The sequence below is a fragment of the Oreochromis aureus genome, linkage group 19 (genome assembly GCF_013358895.1).
Source record: "Oreochromis aureus strain Israel breed Guangdong linkage group 19, ZZ_aureus, whole genome shotgun sequence".
Taxonomy (NCBI): domain Eukaryota; kingdom Metazoa; phylum Chordata; class Actinopteri; order Cichliformes; family Cichlidae; genus Oreochromis; species Oreochromis aureus.
The window spans coordinates 20,460,437-20,486,249 of NC_052960.1; the positions used below are offsets into that span (position 1 = coordinate 20,460,437).

The 25,813-nt window shown below is 38.7% G+C and overlaps 2 protein-coding genes across 2 annotated transcripts; both read right to left on the bottom strand.

Moving 5' to 3' along the window:
- Positions 1 to 7,206: 7,206 nt before the first annotated feature.
- Positions 7,207 to 9,792, bottom strand: LOC120434998 (asialoglycoprotein receptor 1-like). Its single transcript, XM_039603683.1, has 6 exons — positions 9,701 to 9,792; positions 8,585 to 8,682; positions 8,231 to 8,338; positions 7,822 to 8,082; positions 7,569 to 7,729; positions 7,207 to 7,497 (listed from the first exon to the last, which is right to left on the bottom strand). The coding sequence occupies exons 1-6, from the start codon at positions 9,790 to 9,792 to the stop codon at positions 7,207 to 7,209; spliced, it is 1,011 nt and encodes a 336-aa protein (XP_039459617.1).
- Positions 9,793 to 10,368: 576 nt separating this feature from the next.
- On the bottom strand, positions 10,369 to 12,669 carry LOC120434929 (CD209 antigen-like protein D). The gene is made up of 6 exons (XM_039603603.1): positions 12,523 to 12,669; positions 12,032 to 12,127; positions 11,492 to 11,758; positions 11,235 to 11,401; positions 10,636 to 10,772; positions 10,369 to 10,529 (listed from the first exon to the last, which is right to left on the bottom strand). The coding sequence occupies exons 1-6, from the start codon at positions 12,587 to 12,589 to the stop codon at positions 10,385 to 10,387; spliced, it is 879 nt and encodes a 292-aa protein (XP_039459537.1). The 5' UTR covers positions 12,590 to 12,669; the 3' UTR covers positions 10,369 to 10,384.
- Positions 12,670 to 25,813: the final 13,144 nt, after the last annotated feature.

Genomic DNA, 25,813 nt, shown 5'->3' on the forward strand with positions numbered 1-25,813 from the left:
CAGTCATATGTCAGTGCATTTAAGCAACAATCTGTCACAGATCGTGACGCCTACTGCTGAGGTCATCAACAATCAGTTCTAGTGAAATCTGCTGTCTGTAAAAACAAAGAGGGAAGTCCATCCATCCATCCATTTTCTTCTGCTTATCAGGGGCCGGGTCACGGGGGCAGCAGTCCATGCAGAGAAGCCCAGACCTCCCTCTCCCCGGCCACCTCCTCCAGCTTGTCCGGGGGAACACCAAGGTGTTCCCAGGCCAGCCGAGAGATATAATCTCTCCAGTGTGTCCTGGGTCTGCCCGGGGATCCTCCCGGTGACACATGCCCGGAAAATCTCACCCAGGAGGCATCCTTGTCAGATGCCTGAACCACCTCAACTGGCTCCTTTCGATGTGGAGGAGCAGTGGCTCTACTCTGAGCCCCTCCCGAAAGGCTGAACTATTCTCACCCTAAAGAGCTGATCCAGTGTTCCACGACCAGGACGAAAACTGCATTGTTCCTCCTGCATCTGAGGTTCGACTAACGGATAGACTCTCCTCTCCAGCACACTGGCATAGACTTTCCCAGGGAGGCTGAGGAGGGTGATTCCCCTGTAGTTGGAACACACCCTCCAGTCCCCTTTCTTGAAGATGGGGGCCACCACCCCAGTCTGCCAGTCCATGGGTACTGCCCCTGATCTCCACGCAACATTGTAGAGGCGTGTCAACAGAAGACATGCCAGTGGGATTGAGGAGATTGAGGAGATCCTCCAAGTATTCCTCCACCGCCCAACAATTTTCCCAGTCGAAGTCAGCAGCACTCCACCCACACTATACAGAGGTGGAGTTAGTGCAGGTAAAACACCGCTTTCCCCTCCTGAGTCACCTGACGGTTTGCCAGAATCTCTTCGAGGCAGTCTGAAAGTCTTTTTACATGGCCTGTCCAAACTCCTCCCACATCGAGTTTTTGCTTCAGCCATTCCACTTGGCATGTCAGTACCTACCAGCTGCTTCCAGAGTCCCACAGGATAACCAAGCCCGGTAGGGCTCCTTGTCCAGCTTCCCTCTTCAAAGAGGGAAGTGATAGATGTTATTAATGTGTAGGCGCCACAATTACTTTCCAGATACATGGGATCTATGTCTGCTGATCTCTTTGAGAGATTTCAAAGAATTTGTCCAAATCACAGCTGAACGAACCCTCGTCAGTGTTAGGTTCACTTTTATTTATATAATAAAATGTCACAACAACAGTTGCTTCAAGGCACTTTATATTGTAAGGTAAAGACCACCACGATAATAAGAGAAACTCCAACAATCATATGACCCCCCTAAGACAACAATGCTTTGCATAAACTACATAAATTAAATATACCATTAGCATTAGAGAATGCTGAAAACTTGCTAAACATTATATACTTAGCATAAAAGAAACAAAAATGCAACCCAAGTTTTTTAGTTGAGACCGAATCCATTGTGCTGATTAAGGAAACAATCTTTTTTTTGTTGCTACATTAGTGTCTAGATTTTCTCATTTTCTGTTCCTATTCTGAATAAACCACCAGGATGTTCAAAACCTTCTACATTTTATCATTTTTCACATATAAGAATTCTCCAGTGACTTTTTACACTTTTAATCATTTCTTCATTTTGAAAACAATTGATCAGTGTGACCAGGTTGTAGCATTGCTTTCAGTATGAAGAGGTTGGATGGTATGCAGATACCTGCAGTGTTTGGTTCTGTAAGAACAATGAAAAGTAAAGTAGTGAGAATGAACTGCATAGCTTTCAGAGAAGACTTTGAACTATGAGTTTTACTATGAGGTATAAACAGACAAAACATTAAAACATTGGGGCAGTAATGTAGAACAGTATGTCTCTATAGAAGATTATAAACAATATACCCAAGCACTGTCCTATAAATTAATACAGTGTATAAATGTTAACTGAAAGATTTGTTAGGTTATAATTTATTAAATATGTACAAAATCAAGTTTGGTACCTCTACCCCAGAGGCCTGGGAGACTGAGGGACTGATTTAATTTTAAAAACATCAGTGAAAACATTACGGAGAAGCTTCATGGAATATTACATTCAAATGTACTTTAATCATGAAAACAAGGACTTTTCAAACTGAAATGAAGGTTAGCTTAATGTTAAGTAATACATCCCATTTTCTCTTTTCACACTGATTAAACCAAGTTGGCACGTTTCCATAAACAGTGAACATTTGGGTGTAGCACTGCCTTCAACTTTTATCAGTCATCATAAATCATCATAACATTTAGATTTTGTTCCAAAAAAGGCATTTAGTATTTGTATGGTAGTTTAAAAATATGAACAGCTCCCTCATTTAATGTGATTAAACAATGAATTACACAATGCGCTTGTTAAGATATTTACCAGTGAAAGAGAGAGAGAGGAACTGGTAAATTCTTAAAGTTACAGATTTAGGGGCCTTCACCCAGGACTTGGTCAACAATTGAATGACTCTATAAAATATCTACATATATATATCTATAAAAGAGTCTTTGGATGTGCTAGTGAAGCTCTGAGGTGTGCTGGATTTGTCAATAGAAACAAGTCATCTGACTGGCAGAGAGAATGTCGAGACCTCAGGAGGACAGTTCATCCTCAAAATTTAATCTTATTCAGCTCGTTTTAGAACTGAAAAAGCTTCTCGGATGAGAGGTGAAATGTCTTCATGAAAAAGTCCACGCTTTCTTTCCAAGCTCTTTGGAACAGACAGCTTATTGTAAGTATCTTCTAAACAGCTTTGCACTGATAAATGTTTCTGTAGATTAATGTAGAAATACATTAAAGCATCATAGTCAAGAGAACAGAGGAAAGCACTGCCCTCTGCTGGGAGCAAGGAAAACACTTTTACTGACGGTTGGATCAACATCCTGAGTTTGGTGCCAAACGCATCATTAAATAGGGAACAAGATCATTGAGTGAGGGCACACTGACAACAACAACCTAGCATTATATTTTCTGCACAGCTGTCTTCATGATGCTAATATGTACTCATATAGAGATAATAGCTTTATTTTATAGTATAAAAAAAATAAAATCATCACTGTTTAAGACAATATTAACATTTTATTGAGCAGAATGAAGGACAGGGTGAAGAGAAGTAATATCTCCATATGAGGCTCTCAGTAAGCTAATATGCCTTGTAGACATATTCATATACATGAATGCATTTTAAGGATTTACATGAATAAAGAATAAACCATACAGTGAAACAGTGAGCCTCTTTAGAAATGTTTAATTTGAAACAGGACAGAACGATTATATTAAAAATAAAAAATAACAGCTGCTGTTGTGAAGCAGAGGCTCCTCTGGTGGGCTTTGGAGGTGACGAGGATCTTCGACTTGTTCCTGACCAGGAGTGGGCATTCCACCCTTTGCCTGCTGAGGACCACTCTGGGTTACACCTCAGACCCTCAAATATATGAATGTTATTAGATGGATTTTAATTGTGTTCTTATGTAACTGCCATAAATTTTCAACAATGGCTTTAAAAAGAGTTAAGGAGGATGGCACACACATCTTCTTGATAAAAGAGTGAATCAAATCCACCATTAAAATTACAACCAGTAGTTGATATCAGTCATATGCATATCTGGCAAGACACTTTGCTGTGTCGACACAACTCACTGCTGATTCATTCTTAATCACTGAATTCCAGTTCAAACTTTTATCAGTGACAGAAGTGAATCGAAAATAAAAGTAAAGTAATCTCTGGTGTAACCTTTAATTTGATGATACACAAGATCGTAATATGCTGACTTTCTATAAGAAATCAAGGAATGTGCCCAAGTCTAGTCAATTCTATAGTGCTGCATAATCAATAATCAGTCATTTAAAATAATTATCATACATGATTAGATTTAAAGGCTATTTGTGTGCCTTGAAACTTCTTCTGTAAACTCAGTGCTCTGCGCTTTTTAAGATTTAACAGTCAGCTGCACTTGAAAGATTTTAAGTGTGACATACAGAAAATGGGATCAATCTTCATGGAAACAAGAAGTTTATAGTAAAATAGTGCAAGAGTTCTAGCCCGTGACCTTGACAAAGTTCCCTGAGTTAAAATAAGGCACTACTGCTGAGCTGAATGATAAATTCCTTTTAGTTCAATTCTAGTTAGAATTTTTTTTTAAAAGAAGTGAAAATATCGATGCATGTACTTTCTACAGATAAGATGTAGTAAATATCCTCACTTTTCCAAAAGAAATGAAGCCCAAGTTTAGCGCTGGTTCATTATGTTAATGTTAAAATGAATTGTTGTCATGTGCCATGAATTCAGACGTACCCCAAGTTTCCTCTCCTCCTGAGCAACATCTGGAGTTTGGTTGCTGTTTGGTTTGCTCTTGTGCACCTAACACTGCATCCACCAACTCTTCATGCACCGCTGACAGTTACATTGTGAGTTTGAGTTTCTTTGATCAACCTTTTATTATCTTTGATTATCATTTATATCTACACCTGTCATTCTGTCATGGCTGTGTGGCCCAGTTTTGACAAAATCAAGTAAAGTAAGCACAGCATAGGCCATTTTCATGGTCCAAGGATCCTTCTTCTGTGCTGTATAATTATAATAAAATACAATGATTACAGATGGTCCACTTTGGGTACAGCACAGTGCAGCTGTCCCTGTTCTGCAGGTACTCTGGTTCTGGTTCTGCAGGTCTAAATACATGTTTGTTGGGTTTGGTGATTTTAAATTTGCTGTGGGTGTGAATATGAGTGTGAAGGGTTTTTCCTCTTTATGTCACTCCTCTTATGGACTGGAAACCTGTGAAGGGTGTACATTGATTTACAGAATCACATTGATTTATTTATAGTGTTTCCCTTTTTTTGTCTTTGCCCATGAAAACTGGACAGGTTTCTTAGCAAAATCAAATTCAGTTCATAGAAGTTTTCTGTGCTGCCTACAAATTCCAGCGACCCCAACCATCCATATTTATTTTTTTCACAGGGTCTTGCTTGAATTTTCTTTCACACATCAGTTATCCTGATGCTTCCTGACAAGAAGTTTGAGCCAGTGCCCATATTTGTAATGCTTACTGTACACATGTGGTTGACATTAAAATAAAAATGTCACCATACTGTTTAGTAATACTGCGATTATTTCTTTGTAAATCTATTTTATGAGTACTGGTTTACTGGATTTCACCATATTGTTCAAAATGCACTTTACTAGTCCACTCAGAAATTAGTTTAAGATGATCAAAAATTCAAGTTATTACAAATGTTCAGATTTTCTTTACTTCTGCAAATGTGTTCTCCTGTTTTTTGTTTTTTTGATAGTTTTTTCAGATTGCTTCGTGATTTCTGGAATTTTAATTGTTTAGCTGATAAAACTGCAGTTTGAACAGTAATCAGATATAACTGTTGATAACTGTAATTGTCAAAAGCTGCAACTGGAGGTAGGTTCAAGTGTTCAGGTAAAAATTGTAAATCAGTGTATATTATAAATAAACAATATACTGTATATAAGCTGGGGTTATCTAATATTTTCCATTGGATAATAAAATTTTATATGAGATGATGTTGATGAAGTTTGTCACAGTGATGAAATTCGCACAGCTTTTGTTCCCAATCATGCATTTTTTTTTATTTGAACACCCCCCACCCCCCTCCCCGAAATTAGTCTAACATGTTTGCGTTTATTCAAAAACTTTTTAAAGGTTACACATTTAATGCTTTTTGTTTTATGTACACAAAAGATGACAATAAAATTATTACATTTTAACAAATCCATGACCATTTTTTAAAAATTATTTATTTTTCAGTATTCAGATGATTTAGTTTAGTTTATTACTAACTAATAGTTATTTTAATGGTTCAAGAGCAAATGTAAACATTACTTTACCATACTTACATGCTGTATAATACATATCGTATTACTTCAGGCATAAGGTTAAATTATTTGTTTTGTGCAGCAGACTGTAGTGCCCGCCAGAGTAAATCAATTATAGTTATCATTTATGTGCAAATTAAAATAAAGAAATTTGCTATAGAAAAGAAGTTTTCAGGTTAAGTTGTTGTGCTAACTAATAGGTATGCCCTCACTGTCATCTGTTGGGATTTTATTTTGAAAGGACATTTCCTGTTATGTTGCAAGATGATAAAGTTGCACAACAACCTGCTCCTGAACACAGTCTAAGACCAAGGAGATTGTTGTGGATTTCAGGATTTTGTGTCCTTCCATCGATGTTTTACTGAGAGCATTCAGCATTGCCAAGGAAAACACTTCGGGGGATTGTCAAGACTGCCCAGGTGATCACTGGCTGTGCACTGGAAGTGCACCACTCTCACTGTCTCAGGAAAGCAGGAAGTATCATAATAGACCCCTCACACCTCGCTCATAATCTGTTCCAACTGCTGCCATCAGGCAAAAGATACAAGAGCACCAGAACAAAGACTAATAGACTAAATAGCAGTTTCTACCCTGTAGTTGTTAGGGCTTTGAATTACAAGTAATCACCTACAATTAACGCGACAAATACTATTCAATGGACAATCTGTGCAATAGTGTTTATGTGAAGTAGGGTTCTATTTATTATTACTGAATGACTGTTCTACTTTTTTATACTTCTTTGGTAATTATATTTAAACTTTCTTCTCTTGACACCGCAGGCACTGCACTTCATTTTTTTTAATACTTGTTACAATTAGAATAAAGATATTCTGATTCTGAGTGTATACACAGTTGAATAGTGGATTTGTAAAGCGCTTTGAGGGTTTCGAAAAGCGCTATATGCAATCCATTATTATTATTATAAAGAAAAACATATTATAAACAACTGTTTATTTTATATACCATCTATATTTTGTATAGGTGTTGTACTGTATTATATACAGATATTTGTGTTATAGTAGCATGCACATATGTAAAATTGTATTACAGATATTTTAGCTCATGGATTTTGGTGCTTTTCACAAATCCATTTCATTTGGGTGTCACATCTAACATCGTTCCAGCTCTTGAAGAAGTTTGCTTTGGGATTCAACGCTGCACAGTCCTCATTGCTGACATCATTTGGCTCTCCATCGTTCCAGTACCTGAAGCAAATGGCAGGTTACTCTGCAGGGATGGTATTTGCTTTTATTCAACCCACACTGCTCATCTTTTATTGACATTCATGTTAATTCTTAATGACAAGAATCATGTTAATAAGACACCATTTTCTAAATATACAACACACCGCTGATTTACCCAAGATTCACAGTGTGCAACATATTTCACTCTTACCCTCAGTAAGAAATGTTCCATCCCACCATTTCCAAGTGCCTTCCTCTTGGACATCACTCAGTCCGATCCAGAAAGCCTTTGGGGATTTTGGATTTGACTGAGGCATCATCCCAGAGGCATCTTCATAATAATCTGAGTAGTCGTGTATCATGGAGTGGTCTATATAACTCATGTAATGTTCAAAGGTGGGCCGGTCACTGAATAGGTCGCCGGTCTGTTGCCGGGCATCTTGATGATTCATCAGATAATTTACTGTCAAGTTCTAACAATTAAATAAATCAATAAATAGACAAATATCTGCATGAAAACTGCTGCACAGAAATATTAACAAACCTCTTCGTCTCGGCTGTCTATGATTATAAGATCTCCTCCCTGCAGCTGACAGAAATCTCTGGATTCCTTCCATGTTTTGATTTCATTTGATTTCAAGGGGAAGTAGTAACATACAGAGTTCATTAAAATCCATCCTGCAGGACAGTGTTTGTAGCCATCGCCTGTTTCCAAAAGAAAATACCACCATTATTAAACAGTATAATCACTACTCTTACAATTTTATGAGATATAAAAATAGTAAAACAGGCCTTACTAAGCATTGGTAAGTATGATCTCATGGTTATAATTTCCTTTGTGATTTTTTCTATCTGACTTTTATAGTCATTGCTTCTTTTTGTCTGGTGTTCAAGCTCCCAGCTGGTTAGTTTCTGATGGCTTATATTACTGTTCAGCCTCTTCTTGGTACTTTTCATTCTTTCTACTGCAGTCTTGTAAGTATCCTGGAGGTCGATGAGCTCTTTACTGATGCGTTCAGTATCATCAAGTGTGAAGTAAGTATCTGTGAGCTTGTTGTCTGCAAGTGTTTCAGACAATTTTAGACAATAGCCACGTCCACATTTTGTTCTCTGTGTTCTAAGACAATGGCTGGTAAACTCCAAAAAGAACTCATTATTTCACAGTGAAAATGATTTTGTGCACTAGACATATTCTATCCCACTTACAGTGAACTCCCAGGCCAATATTAAGTATCAGGAGAACAGCAGCAAGAAGTAACAGACTCACTGCAGTCAGTCTGTAATGTCTCACAGACCTCACACTGAACATGGACACTAAACAAAGAGGAAATTAAGTGATTGTTACAACTTAATTGTTGGAACAGCATGAAACTATACAAACAATAACTTGTGGCTTGTTTTATGAAGATTTAATGTAACTTAATGTGACTAAGTTAGATTTATATATGATCTATCAAATTATTCTTACTTGTTCTATGAGTGATGTTTCAAACATTTAAATAAAACAATCATTTGAATAATCAGAAAACTGGCTATAAAAGTACATTAACCTTTTTATACCTTGGTTCCTGATAGACTGAAGGAAAGGGGGATGATCTTCATCATGCAGGTCTTCTTCACATGTGACTGTCTCAATTGACCCATACACTATGTGTATACTAACACATATACACATAGCATGAAGATCAAGACAATATCTTAAGCATGCGTTTCTGTTTTATCATCTTGTCTGGTTCACTTAGAGGGATGAGAAGTGATATGTAAACTAGTGGACTAGTATTATATTAGGAAAGATGATTGAATTATAGCACGGGTAAACAGAATGCTGAAGAGAGGGTTTGAATGAGTGAAACTAATAGATTATTGAGTTTCTTGTTTCTGATGTGTAGGGGAGGTTTTTTTACCATGGCACACTCCTGAAACTCATTATCTAATAGAACAGCAGTGTTGTGTGTGGCTGGTGGAGGAGTTTTGGGGATTTATCTGGCTGATCCATTTTCTTCTGTTACCAAGGTGAACCTGCCAATTAGTTTTGGTTTGATTTACCCTCCTAAGATGAAGAGCATGCTTAGACATGACTTAACTAGGCCTTTTAATTTTTTACTTTCACAGTGCACTGAGAGTTTTGTTTGGTAATCTCTCTCATTTAAGCAGGCCTGCACGAATGGAACTGAAAGTGCGACACAAAACGATCTGCCCAAAACGATCGCAAACTGAGCTTCTCCACATTACAATCGGCTCTGGAAAGCCACTTACTTGAGACGCAATCAGATAGTGAGTCCCTCTCTAAAAGGTTTCAACGAGGTAATCCATTCTAAAATTCTTCTTTTTCTTATTTGAAATGACGTCATATTGCTAGCAGTAGAAACTTAATGCAACACGAGAGGTTCTGCTATCAGCAATAAACATGGGGGACTGACTGGACTGACAAAAGCTTGACTGACTTCACACCAATACGCAAGATGTGACAAAAAGGTGGATGTCTGATTTTTTTTACAGGAGCAAAGGTGACAGCAACATCCTAGGTTTGCATGAGCTTTGGGGCCGTGCAAACTTAACCTTTTAATTGCGAAGACCAAAGGTGTGAAAACAGCTGTGTACTGCCTTTTGTTTCTGTAAAAGGTATTTAAACCCAGGACAGTGGTTAGCATAGGGGGTCTAGCCTAGGACCCTTACTGGATACAGATGCCTTGGTCCGGAGTCAAACCTACGACCCCTGTTCGAAAGGCGTATTCTGGTTCTGGTTCTGCAGGTCTAAGCACATGCATGTTGGGTTTTATTGATTCTAAATTGGCTGTAGGTGTGAATATGAGTGTGGAGGGTTGTTCCTCTTTATGTCAGTCCTGTTATGGATTGGAAACCTATGAAGAGTGTACATTGATTTATTGCATCACATTGATTTATTTATAGTGATTGATTTTTTTGTTTTACTTTAGCCACAAATTCAGAGCTACTTGTCAAGTTTCTTATCAAAATCATATTCAGCTAGAGATTTTTTTTATTGAAAAACATGACAAAAACACAATTCAAAGACACAAAACACAGCTATCAAACAGTTGACACAGCAAGAACAGTAGATCAATTTAAAATATTCTTTCAGTATATGTGCTACTTCTTCTTATAGGTGGTTTTCGTCATCTTGTCTGGTGCGTGGCATTTACTCTATGGATTTTTATTTCTAAAATAATGTTAATTATTACAGGCCTCTAAAGTAATTTGAATGTTACTGCACTGCTGTAGATTCTAAATATGAAGAATTAGCAGAAAACTGCTAAAATAATTTATGGTTAAAAAATGTTTTACTCATATCTATTACAGACTGCTTGAGCATCATATTAGAGTGAAAAGAGGTTTTTTTAATTACATTTCACATATCCAGTGCAGCTGCTGAAAGTCACACTTTCCATCATAACGGGTCTTCCAGGGATTAAAGGGGGAGTGAACTGTCACCCCACAATGTTCTCCCACATTTCCGGCGTTGTTCGGTTCTCCATCCATCCAGTACCTAAGAAAATTGCATCATTTATCATTATTTTCAAACAACTATGCATATAACATAGTTAATCTATTTAACATAAAAGTTTTAATGAGATTAATGGTGCTGTTCTCACCTTTGTTCTACCTCTGTGACATTATTAATCCATACCCAGGTCCCCTCATTCTCCATGTCAGTGATTCCAATCCAGAATCCATTCTCCCAGATATTAGAAGTGGTTTTCATATTTTGGACCATGTTACTCACATATTTCTATGTGAGAACAAAAAAAGAAAAAAGAATCCATAAACACGTTCTACAGAACCAGTTTATGGCCACATTACATAACAAATTTTAATTTTTCCATCATTAACAGTAAACAGATGTTAGCACGTTGAGATTGTTGTTTGCTTTTTTTTTTTTACTTGAATTACTTGATTTTTTTGTTTGTTTTTTTGCCATATATTGTTCTTTATTTGTTGAAAGCTTGTAGTTTTGAGCTATGGATTTCTGTTCTGTTAAATGGTGATCCAGAAAGAACAGCTGGGTCTTGGATGACATTGTCTAAATGAAGATAAACATGCTTGATATAAAAGACTGTACTTTATAACCAGCCTTATAATTAGCACAGTTTAAATTCATGTAAATCCCTCTCTGTTGCCTCCAGCATGTTTGTAGACTTTCTGTCCTCCCCAGTTTTTTTTTTACAGTCATCCTTGTTTGTTTTCAACCCACCTGCTCTTCCTGGTTATCGATCACAACCAGGTCAGATCCACGACTACCACAGTCCTCTCTGCTCTCATGCCAGTTCTTTTTGACAGTAGAGGACTCGGTGTAGGAGAAGAAATAGCAGGACGAGTTGAAAAGAGCCCAACCAGGGAGGCATCCGCCGCAAGATCCCTCTGAGAGAAACAAAGCATTTCTGTAATTTCAAATTCTTTATCCTGAATTAAAAAATTAAAGGATATTAAACACAGATACAACTGTCTCACCTAAAGTTGATATATTGGACTTCAGGTTTGCCTTCTCCATTTGCAGTGCTTGCATCTGTTTCTGATAACCATCATTGACGGTCTTCATCTGCTCAATTTTCACCTTTACTTCTTTGTGGTTGTTGATCGCGCTCTCTAACGCCTTCTTGGCCTCCTCTTCAGCTTCGATCACATCGCTGTGGTTGCTTCGGAGATAGTCGAGCTCACTGAAGAGCTGTGTTACAGCTGGGTTGGAAATGTGCAAAGAGCCCTCTTTGACTTTGGCACCTGCAAATGTTTGTGTCAAAATATTATTAAATGGAGGCAAAGTAACATTTCTCCATATTGCAAAATAACCTGTATGCTGTTTTGAACAGAAGGACGTAAAATGATTTTTTAAAACTGAGAAACTAGAACATTTTCAATTTAAAAGATGTGTTACTGCTTGTGTTAACATGATTACTCTAACATCTTATAGTGAAAGTGTGTTTTCAGCAGTTTATCGGTAAGTTTCCAACTAAAAAGAAGGAAATGAAACTTCATGTGAATTTTCACACTCACAGTTAACTCCAATAACAACAGCCGTTATCAACAGCACAGCGTTCAGCAATCCCAGGAACGGTATAATCCGTGGGTACTTTGGAAAGGTTGATCCACCTGCAATAAATGAACATGAAAATATTGTAATGTTTCAATGTTTGGGAGAAAACACAATTGACTTACATTTTCCTTCTTAGCTTCTTCTGCTTTGTAGGCATGCTAGAACAAGTGAACTGTATATCCTCATAGCTGCAATGAGTTTGCGGTCAAGCCACAAACCAGCTACATTAGAAAGCACATCTTATTTGATATAGCTATATTTAGGTTTATCTGACTTCATACAAATACAACTCCATATGCAAGCATCCTACAAAAACACACAGGTTTAGCAAATATTTAAACATGATTTCAACTAATGTTTTTCCACTAAAATAGGCAACTTCAGGAAACTACCTGGAAAAAAAGATGAAAGATGAAAAATTGATGGCAGTCACTGTGGAAGAAACTCGTACCTTGCTTAAATATATCATTGGACGATGCGTCATTGTTTCCATTTGTCCTTCTCTGTGGATTATCCATGACTGCAGCGTTGGTGGTAATGTCCACTGCTCTGACTTCTCTTTTATAGCCTCAAATATCTGACTTTCAGTGTCGTGCAGAAATGTTTAAAGGGGCGGGTGCTCAAAGTTAAATAGGGGCACATTGAACCAGACTGAATCACACTATATCACTGTTGTGAGGTGGCGACAAGACAAAGCAAACGTAGCCTATGTTTTACCTGATGGGGTACAATGTTGCTGTTGAGGGGTTTCTGCTGCTCCTGCTGCTGATAGTGCAGGAGGGTCAGGCTGTGTTGATCTGAGACTGTAGGCATTAAAAGGTCCATCGAAGAAATGGTAGCTGATTAAACAAGTGTTATGGGGTAATAACAAAATGCAAAGATTGGTGACAGCGCTTGGAACCACGAGGCAACAAAAAACTGAGAAATAAACTAAGCTCTGCCTGTGAATCACTCTTTGCCTCTTTTCCTCCTTCATCTCCTCATCTCATCTATCACTCTCCACTTGCTGTCTATCTGAGAACAAGGTACAATCTGCTATTGCAATAAACTATTGTTTAATTATCCACACTTAACAACTCTTGCAATTATTCTATAATAAAATGATGACAGAAAAATGTTATAGAAGCAAAATATTCTCCAATTGTGCTTATTATTATTTTTATACTGGTATACCTCCCCAACAACTGGTCCATGTGATAATGTTACCTGTGCTCTTTGTAATCCAGCTGGTGAGGGATCCACTGCATTTAGTATCCTCATGAGTTTCCTGCTCATGTCCTTACCGGGCATGTCTGGACAATGTTATATCATGAGTAATAATTAAAAAAAATCTATACACATTAAAACACACACACGCACAGTGACATTTTAGACCTTCTTCAGAATACTTTATATACTATGGCCACAAGTTTCCATCATGGTGCTGATCCAGAATCTTTCTCTTATTATTTATTACTAGAGCTACAATAATAAAGCAATGAGAAAAAAGTAATAAATATGGAATAATGTATTTATGATGATTCCATTTGTTTCACTATCCACTCTGTGCAGGGAGAAAGCTTATTAAATTTTTAAACTGAGATACAATAATTTTACTGCTGTAAAGTCAACATTTTGTCATATTTGAAAAATAAATGTAATATAATCTGTTTCTTAATGTATGTTCTTTAAAATACAGTGTGTGTTTAAATATCATAATTATAACAATCCATAATTATCTGGACATGTAACTTACTCTGCCTCTCTTCCATCTCCTCATCTGAGCTATCACTCTCCACTTGCTGTCCATCTGAGAACAAGACACAATTTGCTATTGCGTTAATCTATTATTTAATTGTCCACCCTTAAAAACACTCACACCTAATCCATAATAAAGTAATGATAAAAAAAAATGCACCCAGGAGGCATCCTTGTCAGATGCCCGAACCACCTCAGCTGGCTCCTTTCGATGTGGAGGAGCAGCGGCTCTACTCTGAGCCCCTCCCGGATGGCTGAACTTCTCATCCTATTTCTAAGGGAGGGGCCAGCCACCCTTCGGAGGAAGCTCATTTCCGCCGCTTGTATCCACGATCTCTCTCTTTCGGTCACTACCCACAGGTCGTGACCATAGGTGAATGTTGGGACGTAGCTCGACCGGTAAATTGAGAGCTTTGCTTTTACGCTCAGCTCTCTCTTCACCACGACGGACCGGTGTAGCGTCCGCATCACTGCAGCCGCAGCACCAATCCATCTGTTGATCTCCGGCTCCCTTCTCCCATCACTCGCGAACAAGACCCCAAGATACTTAAACTCCTCCACTTGGGGCAGGAACTCGTCCCCGACCCGGAGTGGGCACTCCATCCTTTTTCCGCTGAGAACCATGGCCTCAGATTTGGAGGTGCTGATCCTCATTCCCACTGCTTCACACTCGGCTGCGAACCATTCCAGTGCGAGCTGGAAGCCATCACCCGATGAAGCCAACAGAACCACATCATCCGCGAAAAGCAGAGATGAGATTCTGAGGCCACATAAGTGAAAGCCCTCCGCCACTTGGCTGCGCCTAGAAATCCTATCCTGTCCAAAGTTATGAACAGAATCGGTGACAAAGGGCAGCCCTGGCGGAGCCCATCACCCACCGGGAACGAGTCCGACTTATTGCCGGCTATGCAAACCAAGCTCTTGCACAGGTTGTATAGGGATCGAATGGCCGACACCCCGAGCGACACGGTCGAATGCCTTCTCCAAGTCCACAAAACACATGTAGACTGGTTGGGTAAACTCCGATGCACCCTCAAGAGGATAAAGAGGATAAAGAGCTGGTCCAGTGTTCCACGACCAGGACGAAAACCGCATTGTTCCTCCTGTATCTGAGGTTCGACTAGCGGACGAACTCTCCTTTCCAGCACCCTGGCATAGACTTTCCCAGGGAGGCTGAGGAGTGTGATCCCCTGTAGTTGGAACACACCCTCCGGTCCCCCCTCTTAAAAATGGGGACCACCACCCCGGTCTGCCAGTCCAGGGGTACTGCCCCTGATCTCCAAGCAACATTGCAGAGGCATGTCAGCCAGGACAGCCCTACAATGTCCAGAGCCTTCCGAAACTCGGGGCGGACCTCATCCACACCAGGGGCTCTGCCACCAAGGAGTTGTTTAACTGCCTCAGTGACTTCACCCCCGGAAATTGGCGGGTCATTCCCCTCATCCCCAGACTCTGCTTCCTCCTTGGAAGATGTGTCAGTAGGATTAAGGAGGTCCTCGAAGTATTCCATCCACCGCCCGACAATTTTCTCAGACGAAGTCAGCAGCACTCCGCCAACACTATACACAGTACAGGTAGAGCACCGCTTTCCCCTCCTGAGTCGCCTGATGGTTTGCCAGAATCTCTTCGAGGCAGTCCGAAAGTCTTTTTCCATGGCCTCTCTGAACTCCTCCCACAACCTGAGTTTTTGCTTCAGCAACTGTCTGAGCCGCATTCCGCTTGGCCTGTCGGTACCTGTCAGCTGCCTCCGAAGTCTCACAGGCTAACCCGATAGGACTCCTTCTTCAGCCTGGTGGCTCCCTTCACCTCTGGTTTCCACCATTTGGTTCGGGGGTTACCACCACGACAGGCACCAACCACCTTGCGGCCGCAGCTCATTGCAGCAGCTTCGGCAATGGAGATGCTGAACATGGTCTATTCGGAGTCAATGTCCCCAGTCTCCCTCGGAATGCTCTGCCGGAGGTGTGCGTTGAAGATCTCACGGACTGGGGCCTCTGCCTAGGCGTTCCCAGCACACCTTCACTACATGTTTAGGTCTGTCCAGCGTCCTCCCCCACCACCTGATCCAACTCACCACCAGGTGGTGATCAGCTGACAGCTCAGCCCCTCTCTTTACCCGAGTTTCCAGAACATATGGTCGCAGGTCTGGTGATACGATTACAAAATCGTCCTGGTGCCACGTGCACTTGTGGACACTCTAAGGCTACGTCCACACATACACGTGTATTTTTGAAAACTGAAATTTTTTCCGTTTTCGTTTTTAAAAATAATCCCGTCCACACGTAAACGCAGAAATGAAGGAAAACGCTGCTAGGAACATGCCAAAGCAACAGGTGGCGATATATTCCTAACCGTGTAGAAATGTTGCCCAATCAGAAGTCTAGAAGCCTCGGTGGGAAATAGTAAACAAAGATGGGGCATAGAAGCAGAACTGAGTTGTATGTGTGGAGGGACAGTAACTGTGTGTGTATATGTAAGCATTTAAACACTGCAGAGAGTAAAATTAACAGTAACAGTATTGTAGAAATTAATTTCACCGAAACAATAACGTGGCGCACAGTGTGACGTCAAAAAAGGCGCACACCTATGAAGCTGCGTTTTCTCTGTTTTCCTCGTCCACACGTAAATGCAAAAACGGAGTTTTCGAAAATATCCACCCTGGCAGGCATTTTTAGAAACCTCCGTTTTCAGTGACCGAAAACGCCGTTTACGTGTGGACGAAAGGTGCAAATGCATAGAAAAATCTGCGTTTTCAAAAATACCCGGGTACGTGTGGACGTAGCCTTATGTTCGAACAAGGTGTTTGTTATGGCCAAACTGTGATTTGCACAGGAGTCCAATAACAAAACACTGCTCGGGTTCAGATCAGGGAGGCCGTTCCTCCCAATCACGCCCCTCCAGGTCTCGCTAACGTTACCCACGTGAGCATTGAAGTCTCCCAGTAGAACAACAGAGTCTCTAGCTGGAGCATCTTCCAGCACCCCATCCAGGGACTCTAAAAAGGCTGGGTACTCTGAACTGTCACTCGGCGCATAAGCACAGATCACAGTCAGGACCTGTTCCCCGACCCTAACGCGCAGGGATCAAACCCTCTCATCCACCGGGAAGAACCCCAACGTACAGGCAGCAAGCCTGTACTGTTTTTCTACAATATCATTAAATTTACATAAATAGAATGTGATTTTACATGTCAAATGTAAAATAACATAAAATCACTGTAAATGTAATAAAACATAATTTTCTTGTTTTTTAAATATATTTTTCTGTACATATGCATATTTAGATTGTTAAAATACATTCACAAATGTATCATACTTTCGCAAATATTTGTCCGTTATTTGAAAGATTGAACTGTTAAATTCATATGTAAAACTACGGAAAAATATATAAAATGATCTAAAAATTAATGAGAACAATCAATAATTAAAGGAGTATTTGAATTATAATTTTGCTGAAAATGTCATCTAGCTCTGTTTCAATAATTCAGAGGTAAAAAGTGAAAATATAATTAATAGGAATAAAAACTAAAAAAACATATAGAACATCGCATGGCCACACTGTGCTAATTATATATTTAAAAAAATAAATGTAGAGGTAGGAATTGCAATTAATATAAATCTCACATTCACAACATTCCTGAACAGAAATAGGCCTCTGCACCTGGGGTGAGGGCGCGGTCATGAAAACAATGTGACATGCCATTGGATGTTGGGATACATAACGACATGAGGAATTTGAACTAACAAGCACAAGGTCACGCGTATGGCTGTGGAAAGCGCATTGGAAGAGAGAGGTTGGTGAAAGATCATCCATGCACTGCTGCAAGGCAAGTATATCACACTCAGCTTAGTAGAATTAACTTGGCATTGCTTGACCACTATGGCTTGTAGTTTACTGAGACGGTAAAAGGCATGGAATCCCTAGCTATGAAGGCAAAGCACGTCGTCTGTCAGTATAAGGTGTAGTTCAGGGATCTGCAACCTTTTACACCCAAAGAGCCATTTGGACCCGGTTTCCACACAAAAGAAAACACTGGGAGCCGCAAATACTTTTTGACATCTAAAATGAAGATAACACTGTATATATTGTTTTTTATCTTTATGCTTTGTGTGAACAACTAAGGTGTGCTGCTTATGAAATCCATGAAGTGCTACAGAGAAAATTAAATTATATTTATGTAATCAACACATTTTGAACTCTTAAAGAAATATAACAAAAGGAAAGACACCCAGCTGAACTAAAATGATCCATGTAGCAAACAAAAACTGTTGTGAGTCACCACCCTTATATCGCCTTTGGGCTGTTGGAGCCTTGACCTGACTCTTAAAAAATAATTGAAAAAAAGCATTATGCTGCTGAAAAATGAAAAATAGATATTTTCAAAATTCTGCCTAAATATGTATTTTACCTGGTTAATGCGTGCGGCGGGGCGTGGTTTGCAGCGCCGCTGCAGGGGAGGCGGACGCACCTGAGAGACACCCGCAATCACGCCTCACTGCCTTTACGTCTGCGCTATCTGTGCTGTTGTGTTGTTGGTGGTGTGTGTCGGGCTGTGAGCTGAAAAGCTACAGCCGGCTATATGCGTACAGCAACCGTGTGTGAAAAGTGCTCAATAAAGAGATGCTCAAAAGCATGCTCATGGAAACATCATCGGGTCTGCCGTGATTTGTTTACAATGGGACTTCTGCTCCTGAACCTCTGCGCACAGAGTCCGCAAATCGGGGATATACGAAGTCAGTTTAAGCAGGACTGTAAGCTGTCATCGGTCAGGCGTGAACGGTGTTTGTCTTTAACATAGTTCATGGTGGAGAACAGCTGCTGACATAATGTGGATCCGAAGATCCATAATTGGCCTACCTGGGGTTGAAAGTCTCGATAAATGCACGGCGTTTCGGTGGGTACACCGGCTTCATGCAGTGTGACTCTTATTTTGAGCGATGAAAAATAATAGAATATAATCTTATTTTTATATTTCAATATCACAATAATCTTCCAATTTAGAACTACGAGTTAAAAAGAACTAACATAAATAAAATACACTTCAGCTACATACTTCTAATTTATTTGCCCAAACCATGCAGAGCCGCAGTATAAGGACTAAAGAGCCGCATGCGGCTCCGGAGCCGCAGGTTGCCGACCCCTGGTTAGACCAGCCGCTAGCTTGCTGGCTAGCAGAGTTGTTGTTTGCTAATTTGTTAGCTGCCAGCTTTCTGTGACCGTGTAAACACAGCAGTTGCAACGCTAATACCTGTTAGGGGGCCCGCGACGACAGCTGCCACTGATGCATTTGCCTTAATGTGAAATTAAGTATGCAACTTAAGAGCTAATAGGCGACCTGTTCCACTCTAGCTCGTGCGCACCAAGATGTGCTGCGTGATGAAGTGAGGGAAATAGAAGTAGCCCACCGTGCTAGCTTTGCCCTGTAAAATGTAACGGACATGTAAAGGATAAGACAAGTATTTTATTTTATTTTGTGGAGAGCCAGTAGACTAAAGCAGCTGAGGTGAATTATTTGACTACATATAAACGTACATAGCATACATGTATTTGGATTTTGGCAGGTTTCATGATTTATAAGGTTTTTTTTCTTTCTCTGCAGATTAGTGGCGTGAGTTCTCAAATTTATTCATTAAGCTGCAAAGGTGAGTATTGTGCTGCATTTAAGGATGTCAAAAGATTACGGCTGTCGCAGTTGTGGTGCTTTAATGTAAATGTTTGGGCACCCATGGTCAAAATTTTAGTTCATATGAACAGTTAAGCAAGTGGAAGATGAAATAATTTCCAAATGGCATAAAGTTACAGATGACATTTAATTTTAAATAAAATCATTTTCATATTTTTTATTATTTTTTTTTAAACAGAAAAGGAAAGGGCCTACAGCAAAAGTTTGGACACCTTGCAGTTGACCGGGGGGCCCAAACTGCATGCCAGTGTATGTAATTGATATACATCAGTTGTAACATTGCAGTTAGTTGTTTGAGTCATGTGTGGACTTGTTTTTTTGTCCCCTTGTCTCTTGTTCATGTACACAACAGGAAATTCTGCTTTGGCAGCCGAGCACTTCGTGTTATCTGTGGAACAGGCTATTGTGAATGGCCATATCACCATCTTCAGTGGCGCACTTATCCTGATGTTTGGCTCTTACTACTGCATGAACATTTCTTATCCAGTAGCCCAAGCAGCAACCTTGGAATTCTTGCAACAGTAAGGCGGCACCAGTCAATTTTATGCATTGAAACATAAGAATGATGAGTCAGTAAAATCTAAAGTTATGCAATCCAAATCAAATCATCAGATCTCCTTTCATTTGCAGCTAAAATGCATAAGACTGAGCAATGCTTGAGTGTTGAGATGATTTGTAGATTGATAAATGAACAAATAATTAATATTTGAGTTTCAGATGTCTGTCTCTGAAATATCCTTGATTCATGCTCATGTCAAGTTATAGAAAGAGACCTTTGAGTAGTAGATGTTCACAGATGTTTCACTACCCTGAAACAGTATTTGCAAGACTCACAGGTAGAGCTGGGCGATAGAACGATAATGATATGTATTGCGAAATAACTTTTTCTCGATAGAAAAATTAAACTATTGCGATAGGCCTCATCTCTCTTGTCCTCTTTAAAAAAAAAAAAAAAAGAACAATCCAATCCAAATTAAGTAGCGCAGAGCCGAACCAATCACAGCCGCAGCGTCACGTCACGTGACTTGTTACGTACAGCACAAGCGCCAAGGCGCACATGTGTATTTGTTTTTGCAGCCGGGCTGCCCAGGTAATGAAGGAAATGAGTTTGCCGACTAGAGAAAAATCAACCGAGAGCGTGAGCGAAGGTTACCAAGAAAAACAGATGATGGTTCCAATGCCGGAGAGCTTGTCGAACGGAAGGGCCACAGAAGTTCCGTAGTGTGAAGGTATTTCGCTATTTCAAGTCTGACAAAAAACAGAGTACCGCGCACTGTAAATTGTGCCGAAAGCAAGTCTGGAAATACAATAAAGCGGTGCATGCTCAATCTCTGACTGAAAGTGCTAATTCGTCATTCGGCTTTTGTCAGACTAAAGTAACGGTTAAAACTGTTTGAAAAGCTAAGCTATACAACAAGGAGAGATTGAGAATTTCCTTTTAGTTCTCAGTTTATTTGATATTGACAAAAGTTAGTCAATTTTGTCTGTTCTTCTGTAAAACGACCTAAGATTTATTTTTAGAATTAATATTTTCTTTCTAAGTGGAATTGACAATTTAGTGGTCTGTTCTGTTTGTTCTATTTTGAAACTTAAACGCTTTAGCGGCTGCCTTTTGTGTAGTTTGCAATATTTGCCTTTATTTATCTGAAACTGAAGTCTCATGTTCCTTAAGTACATCTGCCCTGTTGAACTTATTATGGGAAATAAATATTTTAATTAAAACAAGCTGCTAATTATTTCACATTTTACTTGTGAGCAACGGCACATTTAAATCTTACAAATACAGTTATTTGGCTTATATCGTGATATATATCGTTATCGCCTGAAATGAAAAAAACACATCGTGATATGAAAAAATCTTATATCGCCCAGCTCTAGTGGTTCCAATGCTGGAGAGATTGTCGAACGGAAGGGCCATAGAAGTTCCGTTAGGCAAATTTACCAATTGGGTTCTTCTTCAAGCCTCTCTCATGTGCGGTGAATTAGAGATCCAAGAAGACTGTTTCAGTAGCTTTCACATGCTCTAGTACCTTCTTGGGCTCCTCTTCAGCTTCGATCACATCACATCTGTGTGTGTGTCTATAATGTAAAATATATAATATCAAACTAAACTTTGGAACAAACAGCAGTTCTGATCAAAAATCACCACATTAGCATGTTTCCATGAAAGGCTCAAAATAAATTTCCAACATGTAAAATCCCCTTGTCCCCTAATATAGTTGCTCTGTTTTTTCTTGGTGATCGGACATTGTGAAATTCTACAGAAAAGGGAAACTGAAGTTGTATTTTTGTCATGTGGACTGCCATAGACACAGTTATCCCAAGAACTCCAACGACTACCAGCAGAATACCATTCATCAAATAAATGGAAAGCGTTGATTTACACTTTTTACACGCTAAAATATGATAATTATCATAAATCTTACTTTAAAACTATCATCAGGCTCTTATAAGTAAAAAATTTAAAGAACTTAAATTGTCTAGTAAGAAACTATAAAATAACATCAACTCATTACTGAAAACTACAGGAGCTATAAAAGAAAAATATTATTTTAATTTCAAAACTGTTTCCAACCAGTTCATTTAAGATTCTGAACTGCAGTACGATCACATCAGAATGTTCAAATATATATATATGATGACAGCTAATGACTGAAATGCAGACTTCATTCAAGGAACTGAAGAAGTTTAAATAAAAAAAGATTAGTTTGAACTATTAAATTATTAACATCTATTTTGGTAAAGAGAATATTTCATATGTCACTCACCTTTGTCACAATTATGCTGCCCTTGCACACTCAGCATTCCAAAATATTTTATACAGCTAAAAATACTGACAAAAGGATAAATAATGACTTTGACTCTCTATTTATCATCTTTTCCTTTGTACACAGGCTGCTAACAGAAACAGGTCATTAAAGCTGCACTTTTAATTGTTACCAGGCAAAACTGTTTATTAATGTGTTCATCAGCAGATTAGGTGTAAACAGACATACTGGTATAATATTGTGTTAATAATGTAAAACACTAAAAGTCTGTATGTAATGTAAATGAACAATTTACTGTAGCATTGATGTAGATAAATACAGCGTGCACACATGGGCAAAACATGTTTTAAACAGCGATTTACTTTATATAAATGTGCTGGATAATGCTTTTTCATGTAAGCTGTAAGATTTGCTATGAAGCTAAAAAGTTTATTAAATGCTTACAGAGATTTGTGTGATAGCAACATGTGTTTATGTAAGATTGTCTTGCATTATTGCAGAAATTTTAGCTCATGGATTTTGTTGCTTTTTTGCATTTAATTTGGGTAACACATGGAGCATCTTCCAGGACTTGTAGAAGTTTGCTTTGAGATACAATGCTGCACAGCCCCCAATATTCTAATCAAATAAATAAAATAAAAGTTATTAGAGTCAAAACCATGATCAATAAAGGCCTGAAATGATCACTGCCTGGTCTTAGCATGAAAATGAATCATTTCTGTAATTTGGGACATTTATGTGAAAAACTGTCTGAGTTTTGGCTAATTAAAATATTTTTAAGAATTCAAGCTGTCCTGTAAAGTCTTATATTAAAAGTGATGATTTCACATGAGGTAAGATGCTGACCTTAAACCCATAATCCTAACACCTAACCAACCATAAGCGTGATGCCACAAATGCTGGAGGCTGCAGCGATCATGTCACAATTTGTTTGGTGCAGGATTTAATTGCAAGACTCCAAAACGAGTGAAAAAGTAAAATATTTATTTACAGTGACACATCAGGTGGAATATATACATATGCACAGTGAATAGGGGAGAAAACGGGAATAAAAGGGAGGAGGGGAAAAGGTCCAGGACAGGCGCACGCTCATAATCCTCTTCACACCGTCACAAGCACCTTCAGTCCAATCCAATATGTTGACTCACACTCACTTCCACTCGAGGTCCAAAAGGCTGGGAAGGCAGGCAGAGGGATTGGGAAATCTGTACATGAAGAAGAGAAGGCAAGAAGACAATGTTTGAAAGTGAATGCAATGACTAATAACTAGATGAGGTGATGAAATTCTGAATGCCTTTCTTAGCATCAAAATGAATCACATCTGTCTGGCTATTGAAAATATTTTTCAAGCTGTCCTGTCTCATATTTGAGCCTATGCTAATAAAATCCTTCACAGTGCAAAAGACAATTAGTGACAAAGTCTGAATGGTATATATTTTCAAAAATGCACGAAAAAAACCCATGCAGAGTATTTTTCAGTGTGAAATTTTTAGACACAAAAATAAAGTAAATGTTATTTTCATTCAACTTTTATGATGAGTGAGGAAAATATTTCAAGTTGTGTAATAAAAACAAAACCATCTGTAGGAAGTGTAATCTGAATAGAACTAAATAGTGGAATTTCCACGGGAAATACCAGAAATACCAGAACATAACTTCCATATTTTTTGGTTTAAAACCTATTCTGCCTACTGATTTAAGATTTACTGCCATGAAGCAGTCTGATAACTCAGGTAAACATGATACTAAGATGCAAACTCAACAATTACAGACAAAAAGTTTTCTACGCAAAAATAAACACAGTAAAACAATTAAGAGTAATAAAAAAGTGATCATTTCACATGAGGTAGTCTGATACAAGATGCTGACCTTAAACCCATAATCCTAACATCTAACCAACCACAAGCATAATGCCACAAATACTGCAGGCAAGCAGTGATCAGGCAATCAGTATGCTTACTGTGTGAATGAATGCTGCAAGAATTGTAATATTCCATCATTGATGGTCAATATCCACTTTACATTGTTTATGGTTTTTGTTCACATGCTCTACTACAGTGGTTCTCAAACTGTGGCACACGTACCACTGGTGGTACTTGGGCTCCCTGTAGTGGTATGCAGGAAATCTCCCCCCCAAAATTTAAGATTAAATAATATACCATTGTGGAGGTATGCAGAGGCACCAAAACGCTGATGGTAAAAACACAGCTTTTTCCCATGGTGCCAAAATCTCAGGCACCATCGATGAGTTGGTGGGATAGTTTGAATCCACAGCTCAGAGAAAAGATGCATGAAGTAAACCTGATTATAACGTAAGATGCAATGAAGAAACAGCTTACACTGCATTAACATGATCACATAACGCAAGGAACACGCTTACATACATGATTTGTGAAGAGTCTGAAACACTGAAAAAACATATAGAAAATCACACACACAAATAGAAAATGCATTAACCTTACAACGACAAGAGAGCTCATGAAGATTAATGCAGACACTGATTAAACCTGGCTAAGAACACAAACATACGCAATGAAAATCAGCTTGCTACTTTTAGGAGTGTTAAAATAGTGTGAATGTTTAGTAAAATACACTTAAAGCTTGAAGTTGAGGAATAACTCAGGGAAGTTCCATGACAAGGGAGTGATTTACGTGAAAAAAGAAAAAGCGAGTAAAGTATTTTTTAGAAGAGTGAATTAGAAGTGCTCTTGTACAGATTGATCAAAACAAGCGATTATTATAGGAAGAAAATAAAATAATTTAATAATGTGGTAAGATTTAAATATGCCTTTCTCTTGTCATGGTAACTTCTTGAGATATGACTCAGTACGCAAATTAGCTGAAAGAAGCTTCCTGTGTGGCTGTGTGACTGAGGCTTTCAATGGAGGAAACAGAGCAGGGACTGAGGAGAATTATTTGGTGAAATATATAATGGTAAAGGACCAGAATAATTAAATAAGGTGGTCAGGTCTGTTCAGAAGGGCAGATTTGGACAAGAAATTTATAATTTAGTGATGATAAATTGTTATAACGGGTTTATATGTTATGCTAAATCTAAGTATGTTAAAGTGCTTAAAGGGGAACATTATTGTATGCAAATTGTGTGGCTTTTAACAAGATTTTCTGTGATTTAGCAGGTGAAATTATGTCAGTTGACCTCGGACTCTCAGGACGCTGTGGAATCTGAGGCCAACCACTAGATATGATGTGGGGAAAATGAACAGAGAGAGTGATTTTAAGTCTGATTTCAGACTATGTAAGTATTAATTAAACCAAGAGTAGGGCAAAACATTTGTGGCCCTGAAGTTCTAATCTCCATAACATATAGATAGATTAATAAGCAAAATTTTCTGTGTTTAAGATCTTTGGGGTTGTTATTTGAGTGATGGGTGGATTATGTCAGTTAGGTTTGGGTTGTTTCCTTATTTTAATAGAGGGAGTTTTATTAAACATGGACATGTCTAGAATTGGGCCCTTTAAAATTGTAACAGTGCACTTAGAAAAACCTGTCAGGTGATTTTGTTTTGTGTTTTGATGAGCTAATAATCAGCTCT